The sequence below is a fragment of the Hydra vulgaris genome, chromosome 13, assembly GCF_038396675.1.
Source record: "Hydra vulgaris chromosome 13, alternate assembly HydraT2T_AEP".
NCBI classification, from domain to species: domain Eukaryota; kingdom Metazoa; phylum Cnidaria; class Hydrozoa; order Anthoathecata; family Hydridae; genus Hydra; species Hydra vulgaris.
Genome location: NC_088932.1, coordinates 61016621 through 61025169, shown reverse-complemented (window position 1 = coordinate 61025169; position 8549 = coordinate 61016621). Strand labels below are relative to the sequence as shown.

General features: G+C 29.1%; 1 protein-coding gene and 1 pseudogene across 1 annotated transcript; one reads left to right on the top strand and one right to left on the bottom strand.

The window, feature by feature from the left end:
* The first annotated feature begins 464 nt into the window (after positions 1–464).
* On the top strand, positions 465–2362 carry LOC136090080 (E3 SUMO-protein ligase KIAA1586-like; annotated as a pseudogene).
* Positions 2363–2983: 621 nt separating this feature from the next.
* On the bottom strand, positions 2984–3949 carry LOC136090079 (uncharacterized). The gene has a single exon (XM_065816187.1). It carries the CDS (start codon positions 3947–3949, stop codon positions 2984–2986), a length of 966 nt encoding a protein of 321 aa, XP_065672259.1.
* Between the last annotated feature and the right edge of the window lie 4600 nt (positions 3950–8549).

The window sequence follows — 8549 nt, the reverse complement described above, 5'->3', positions numbered from 1 at the left end:
TTAGGAATGTTTTCTCTGTCTACTTACAGAATTTAGAACTTATAGAATATCTTCTTATAGAATTAGAATGTAGAACATTTATATGAAACCAAACAAAAACACAATTTAAAAGTTGTATAGAGCACGAATAAATAAATTTTAATTTCGGAATTCGCTGGTAAAATTTTCGGAATTCGAAACTATATTATGAAAACGAATTCCGAAATTCTCGAATTTCGAATTTCGAGATGCAATCCCTAAGATTATATTTACTATAAAAACTTACTTTGTTTACTGTATTGACAATACAAAATACAATTAATTAGTCTAATTGCTAATGTAAGTTATATAAGTAAAATTAAATTTTCAGTTTACATAAACAAACAATTGTAAATTATCATTTGTAAATAATATAAATTCATTAATTTAAAAATTGTGTGAATATAATGGCAGTATTTAAATTTTAGATTTTTTTTTATTAAAAAATGAAGAGAGTGCAAGGAAATTTATTTTCCTTTGCAAATGTCAAAAAAACAAAACTCAATAAAGAATTACTTGAGAAAACAACAAGTTCTGCAGATATTGAACCTATACAATCAATTTCAAACAAAACATCAGCTTCATGTTCATCAGCATCATCTACAATATCATTAGAATCATGCACAGTACGCAATAGTCAACTACTAGATTGTTGGACAGAATTACAAGTGAGTTTGTTCACAGACCAATATAAATGGTTAGTGGTAAAAGATGGCAAATTAGGTTGTAAAGACTGTTCAAAGATAAAAACCTTAGGAATAGAAAATAAAAAACATATTCACGTATAAAATAAGTGGATTTCATGTTTAATAACTCCTAATGGAACTAAAAAAAACACAAGGCAAATTTCTCTACGCAAAAAAATTAAAGAACATTCCACTTCATGCTCACGTTTAAAAATTCAAGAAACAATTATTCAATCTAACAAACAAGTTTTACCAAATGTAGTTAAAATATTCAATTCTGAAGCAATTAACATTACTATAAAAATTTTCAACACAGTTTATAGTCTTGTTAAACGAAACAAACCATTGTCTGATATAGAAGCAGCTTTGGAATTACAAGAAAAAAATGGTGTTAATATAGGTAATTGTTTACATTCCAGACGCACTGCCACTAGATGATTCCATATGCGACATTAAACAAGTAAATCATTTAAAAATATTTTTAGACAAAATATATGCAATATATCATCAGTCAAATAAAAACCAAGCCGAATTGGAAACTATTTCTAGGGATTTGAACCTAGAAATAATGAAAATTGGTCGCGTTTTTGGACCTCGTTGGGCATCCTGTAGCTTACGAGCAGCTACTGCTGTGTGGAGAGCATACCCAGCGTTGTATAAACATTTTATCCAGTCCAAATCAAATTCAGGAATAGCCAAAAAAATTAGCTAATACACATTTTATTGAAGATTTAGCTTTAATGATAGATATCTTTGAAGAATTTTCAATACTATCCAAGGCGCTACAATCAAGAAAAATTACCATATCTAAAGCTGGTCAATTAATTAAGCGTTCAATAAGAGTTATAGGACTACAAACAAGAATGATATTTTTGGTATCTATGAAAAAAATGTTCAAAATTTAATTTCATTAAATGAGTTCAAATGCGTACCATTTGATAAATTTGTGTTTCTTCCCAGAGAGCAATTATTAGACAGTGTGGCAAAGAATATGAAAGCATGACTTTTATCGACTAGTCATATAAATATGGATGAGGATAAGAATAAGAAAAATGACACTGATAACTATGAAAAATTTGTGCAGCTCTTCGGGATTTTAGATCCTTCTACCTGGTCATTAAATAAAATTATGTCATCATGGCTAGAAGGTGAAGACATGGTTAGAAAATGATGTCAAATTTTAAAGTTTAAAGTAGATGTTAATAATTTTTGTGACTTTGTAGATGCAAACATACTGCCGAAAAATGTTCAGTTACCTAATTCAATTTTTAGGCCTAAAAAAATAGCAAGCACAATTGCTATTCGCAGTTCAGAAGCTGAGAGAGGTTACATATATCCAATCTAATGGCAATAAATTTATTGGGGAAACCAATAGCAAATTTTGATGCCATTTCTTTTGTTACATCTTGGATGAACCAGAATCACAGGTTAGCAACTGAAACAAGGGTAAGAAGAGGGCAAAATAATGATGTTTCTGCAAATGAACAAGGCATATGGACTCTGCATTAATTAATTAATTAGGCATATACATAGCGTAGTATGTTAAATTTGGAATTTATCAGTTTTATTGTGCAATAAATATTTTGTTTAGCTATTTTGTGCAATAAATGTTTTGTTTTGTTATATATATTTTATACTGTACAAATATTAATGAAGACAATGTAAGGGAGAACGGGGTGAGATGGGACAAAAAAATTTACTTGCGTGCTGCGCTTTAAATTTTCCACAAAAACCATACAAATCGGTTTATAACTATAGTCCAATGAATTGTCATGTTAAATTATTGCAAAACCCGTTATTTAACCATCAAATTAAGTTCAAGGGCTTGGTTTTTTAAAGTGACACTGTTTGTCCCATGTCACCCCATGTTGGGGTGAAATGGGACAATAGTTGGGGTGAAATGGAAAAAAAATAGAAACTAATCATTTTAAGCATTATTTTATTGTTTATTCTACTCCTTATAAAAAATAACAATATACAAAATTTATTTATGTTTAACAAAAATAAAATACCATTCTAAATGCATTTGCAACTTTGTTCAACAGGTTGCTTGATGTTTAAATTGAGTCAAAATTACGTTGATGTCTGAGGGGGTAACTTTTTTTCTTTTTCTTATCTTTATCTTCTTTTTTTCTTTTACATTTTGATAAACTTTTAACTAGTTCATTTCTTGTTGGTGTGTCAGACAATACCAGATACCTAGAACATTTCCTTTTTGCATTTTTTCTCTTTACCACCCTTTCAGCCACTTTTGGAAATGGCCTTATATCTTTTGCTGTTTAATTGTAGGCAGGAGTGCTGATTTGCTGTTTCTTTTCATTAATAACTTCAGATACAATACACAGTGGTGTGCGGATTGTTTGTTTGTCGGAATTGTCATTTGCTGGAATTGGTCGAGCAGATACATTAGAACATAAAAAGTTGACATCACTGAAAACATATGGATCGTACGGGAAAATGCCAGCTGCTTTAAAACCATTTTCAATGTTTTGGAAAGTAAAGGCTCTCGTATAAGCTATTCCTAAATTATCAGAAATGTCATATATCGTCATAGGAGTATTTGGATGTGCCTTTAACCATGAATCACATGCTGAATTGTAAAATTTCTTTAATGGCCCAAATACTGATCTGTCAAGTGCTTGGAGTTTGCGGCTGCAATGGGGTGGCAATGTCAAGAATACAACATTGCTTTCCTTAGCTTTATCCATCAGATCAATCGATATATGAGTTTTGTGGTTGTCCATTATTAAAAGTAATGGATGATCCTTGCTAGGATGTCCATACTCCACAAAATGATCAAACCATTTCAAAAAAATTTCTGTATTTATCCATCCACGAGGATTAGCATTACCTTTTTTACCTGTTGGTGCGCCTTTAAGCATATGGCTACGAAGGTGGACACGAGGAAATATAAAAAACGGTGGAATAAAATTTCCAAGGGCATTAATGCAATCCACCATTGTAACTAGGGCTCCCCTTTCAGCAGAAGTCACCTGTCCTATTTGCTTTACTCCTTTACCAGCAATCACTTTCACTGGCTTATGAACAGTTGTCAGACCTGTTTCATCAATATTGTAAATGCAATCAGCAGAAAAGTTATTACGCTTCTGCACACTAGCAAGGTTTTTAAAAAAAGTATCTACATTTGTGCGATTGAAACTAGTTGTTCGAATAGATAATTTTGTACGATTTAAGAATAAATAAAACCATTCACTCTTTTTCCAGTTTTCTGGTATTTTAATCATTTTTAATTGCATGTTAGTATGCAAGTTGCTTTGTTTCTTTTGCATTAAGTCCATAATGCATACTAGATGCTTGACAAAGATATATTGAAAGTTCATCTTCTTGTGTCTTATTAAAAATATATTTATGTTGTTCATCAAAGTATAAGTTACTGTAAGAAGTTTCTTTATTAACCTTTATTTTCCGCTGTAAACTTGATTTTGAAATTGTATACTCTTGTGCAGCTGCTCGTAGTAATAAACTGCCAGATTCGACACTCATCGCAGCAGCTTTTATTGTATAAGCATCAGGCTTTAACCGACTTGTCACTCGTTTGTACTTTCTTGGCATCTGAAAAATTATTACTCATATTACTCACTCCATTATTATAAAAAGTTATGCTCTTTTTAATTACATTAGCCTAAATCCAGATTAGGCTGTAAACTTTAAATTTATTTTAATGAAAATAAAACAGTATCACAACCCTATAAAACTTATAATGTGATTAAATTTAATAAGGCTAATAGTGAAGAACTTTATTTAAAATGAATTTAAAATACAAAAATGATTGTCATTAAAGCAATACTTACTGTGAAAGATGTCTTCAGGACAAAGTAACAAAGAAATCCAATATAGTTATTATTATTTTCTATGATAAAAAACACTTTACTATAAAGTAAACATTGAAATCTTATCATAAACATAAACAATTTCCTGTTCACTTGAATTTTTTACAAAAATATTGATTATAAAAGTTAAAGTACAGTAAATTAAAAAAATGATAAAATTGAACAGAGTCCCATTTCACCCCAATTCTCCAGTCCCAAGTCACCCCATCACTAATAGGTGTGAGAAAACCTTTATTTTATATAGTTCTCGTAGCCATATGCTAATCATATTTCTTCAGTAGTTAAATAAAACAATAGTGAATAATTAAAAACCATAAACATAAAAATATATGCAAACAACACGTAAATATTTAATATTAATGATGTCTTCAAAATTCAGGAAAATTGTTAGATTTTTAAATATTCGCAAATAATCCGAAAAAAAAAATAATTCTGAAACTTAAAAAACGCAATAATATGAAGAAACTATTGCAAACTTATAACATATATAAAAAACTTTTGCTTTATGAAATTTTTCACTGAGATATTGCCAAGTCCCATTTCACCCCATGTCCCATCTCACCCCGTTCTCCTTATCGCATTTACCGTTTTTTTTTTGAAATAATAGCAAGCCGGTTGTTTAAAATTTGGCAGCCCACCCGTGATAGAATTAAAAAACTTGAAAACAAATTAAACTCAGTAATTGACGAGAACAAGGAACTGAAAAAGAAATTACACGAACTTAATAAATCTGTTGAACTTGTGAGTAATAATTATGATAAAATTGCTGATCATGAAACATCAAAAACATCATTGATAAATAAATATGCAAATACTAACATGATTATCAAATCGACACCCAGTAAACATTGAACAGTCGGTAAATAGTTGGCCCGATCCTAATAACCAACTATTAGCTACAGTTGGGCCAACAGTTGGCTATTTAGTTGGTACCGTGAAAAAAACGTAATGCTTTTACCAACACTTAGCCAACTGTTTTATAAACTATTGGCTAAGGGTTGGGTCGTTAATGGTACAGTTGGTACCATTCCTGGCCCAACTATATGATTTTTTTCGCGATGTTTTAAATATGCTTTTGCACTTTAATTGAAAGTGAAAATGTTATAAATGTTTACAAATAATTTTACAACTTGAGGTGATGGTGAAAAACGAGTTGCATATTTGAAATCAAGATGATAAATGTTATACAAAAAAAAATTGTTTGCTCGGCACCAGAAAAATTTTTTTTTGTTGACCTGTGTAATAATACAGTAATAATCATTGAAATAATAACAGTAGTAATAGCAATAAAAACTACAACTATAATAATAACAGTAGAAATTTACAACAGTAGCAATAATAAAAAAAACTAGCAGTAAGCAACCCTTAATAGGGGTTATGAGTGATTAAATCATTAATAACAAAAACGCGTTGGTAACTTGATATATTATTTAAAAAATTAAATACAAATTTATCTATAAATAATATTTTATTTGACTCCCTATCAGCAATATCATTGCTTATAGTTAACGACAGAAAGACCGCATTAACATCAGTTAAGTTCTTTTTAAAATCTGTCACAACACAGGTACCAGAAAATGGAAGTCAAGTAAAGCCTTAAACTTAAACTTCTTTTTTTAAGTTAAACTTAAAAAAAGAAATAAAAAAAATTTACAATTTGCAATTAAAAAAATATTATTTGCATTTTATTGTTAGTAGAATTAGGATAATAATATAACAGAAAATATAAAGAATAAAAAATAGCTATAACAGCCTAGGTCTATCAACACACAATACTGTCTCCCGAGTAATTAAAAAAGTTTATTTAATTCTCCCTCTCATCTAAGAGAGAGAGAGAGGGAGAAAAAGTAAGTGTTTCCAAAGCAGCATGTTAAAAAAAGTAAAAAAAAACACGCAATAAACCACTAAACAAAATTATTTTTACCTTTGTTTTAATTTCCAGCATTTCTTATTTAAGCTCCAGCTTCTCTCTAACTGTTGACTAATGATTAATAGAGTAAATTTCACATCATATTAAATTTACAAAATTAAAACCATGTTTCAACAGTAAGCAAACTAATCAAGTGATGACAAAAGCAACTAAAAAAAAAAGGAATATATTTAATTATTATATTTGAAATTGTAAAAAAATTAAAAATCATTTAAATTCAAAACTGTTATTAGTTACTATAAATAGTAAAATTCATACTTTGCTTTGTTCTAAATTGTCTAAAGTAAAATCAAATTAACAGACATTAACACTGCTTGACATTTAATTCTGGCAAGTAAGTTTTCTGCTCGCTGGGTATAAAACTTACTTGCCAGAGTTTTTATTTCTTACATTTCCACAACGATTAACTTCATCTTGCCTAGACCTATCTCTTTTACTTAAATACAACTATTTTCAAGTTGTCTATTAATATTTACATTAATAACTTCTTTGAGCCTAATACTATCCACTCTAATTTCACTATTATCATTAAACATGTTGCCAGTAACCAAATACGCCATGGCCTAGGGGCCCTGCGTAAAAAGGGGTCCCAAAATCGAACTGCAACAAAATGAAATTTTAATTTTTCGAAAGTGCATGCATTTACATTAAAAAGCAACTGTGTAAAAAAATTTTCCTTTTTTATTTTTCTAAATATTTTCTTGAATAAAGACGAAAATTAAACAAAAAGCATTTTGCAACATTTTGTTCATTAGTATGAATAATAACTTTAACGAACAATTAACTCAACAATTTTATTTAACATTTGACATTTTTTTAATAACATTACGTTTTTTTATTAAAAGTTCAACCAAGAAACTAAAATATTATTTCCTAGAATTACTTAGTTCAACTTATCAAACCAAGAAAATAACTATAATTAGGGCTGTTTTTCTAATTAATTAAGGTTTACAATAGTAGTAAACATTTATTTGCAAAACACCCTGATTAATTTTCCAGATTGATATTAAAAACGGTAGTCGATAATTTTTATTATTTGTGCATATGTTTTAAAATATTCGATTTAAAATAATATGAATGCGTTTATTTTAAGAAAATTTTTTTACGCTTTTTAAAGTAAAATATCTTAGTAATCGAAGAAAGCAATTGTTTTAAATTTTAAATTGCATTTAAACTTAAGCAATATTTTAGACGCTTTTAAGTAAAGTAAATAAACGCGCTGGGAAAAAAGTTATCATAAATTTTTAAGGTTTGTTTTCCTGTTTACTTTTAACAAACTTTCGCTTATTTATGTAGGCTATTTTAATTAATTTTAATAATAAAAAATAGTGGAGTGTTATCTATAAGTAAAATCAGTGCAAGTAAACAATAGCAATTAAAATAACTAAATGTGTTCATTTTCAGAACCTTTTAACAGAAATGGGAAGAAGCTATGAAAGTGGAGCTGCAAAAAGAAAGTAAAAAAATAAATAGAAAAAAAACATAAAGAAACATCGAAAACTTGATAGTTTTTTATTAAAAGCAGAATGTCATGGTAATTCACCAACTTCAGCTAATCTTGCAAACAGTCGTATAAGTAAAGAGGCAAAAATATTGGATTTTGTACATGACTCAATTAATGAAACCCAAACTTTAAATCAGCAATCAGAACTCAATAAGGATAGAGTATGTTTCCCTATCGACTTGCCATTGAATAGGAAAAGTGATCCAGCACTTTGGGAAATTCTTTCAACTAAGGATATACAATTTTGGATAGAGAACGGTCCGTTAAAATGTCAAAATGCAGATTATGACTTTAAACCCTCTAAAATGATGTATTAAGGTCGCAATCGATATTGCTCAAAAGGCTTATTAATGGGGAAAAAAGTAAATAGTGAAATGTAAATAGAGAATGGCTCATATATTCCCCAGCGTTAGGTTGTGTATTCTGTTTTGTCTGCAAGCTTTTTGAACCCTCAAAATGTGCTTTAGCTTCAACGGGATATAAAGATTGGAAAAATTCAGGGGCATCAATTCAGGGACATGAACACTTATCAGACCGCAGAAAAGCTGCATTAGCATACT

What these genes read in the sequence shown, in the direction of transcription:
- LOC136090079 (XM_065816187.1), bottom strand. Translation starts at nt 3,949, where the DNA reads ATGATTAAAATACCAGAAAACTGGAAAAAGAGTGAATGGTTTTATTTA.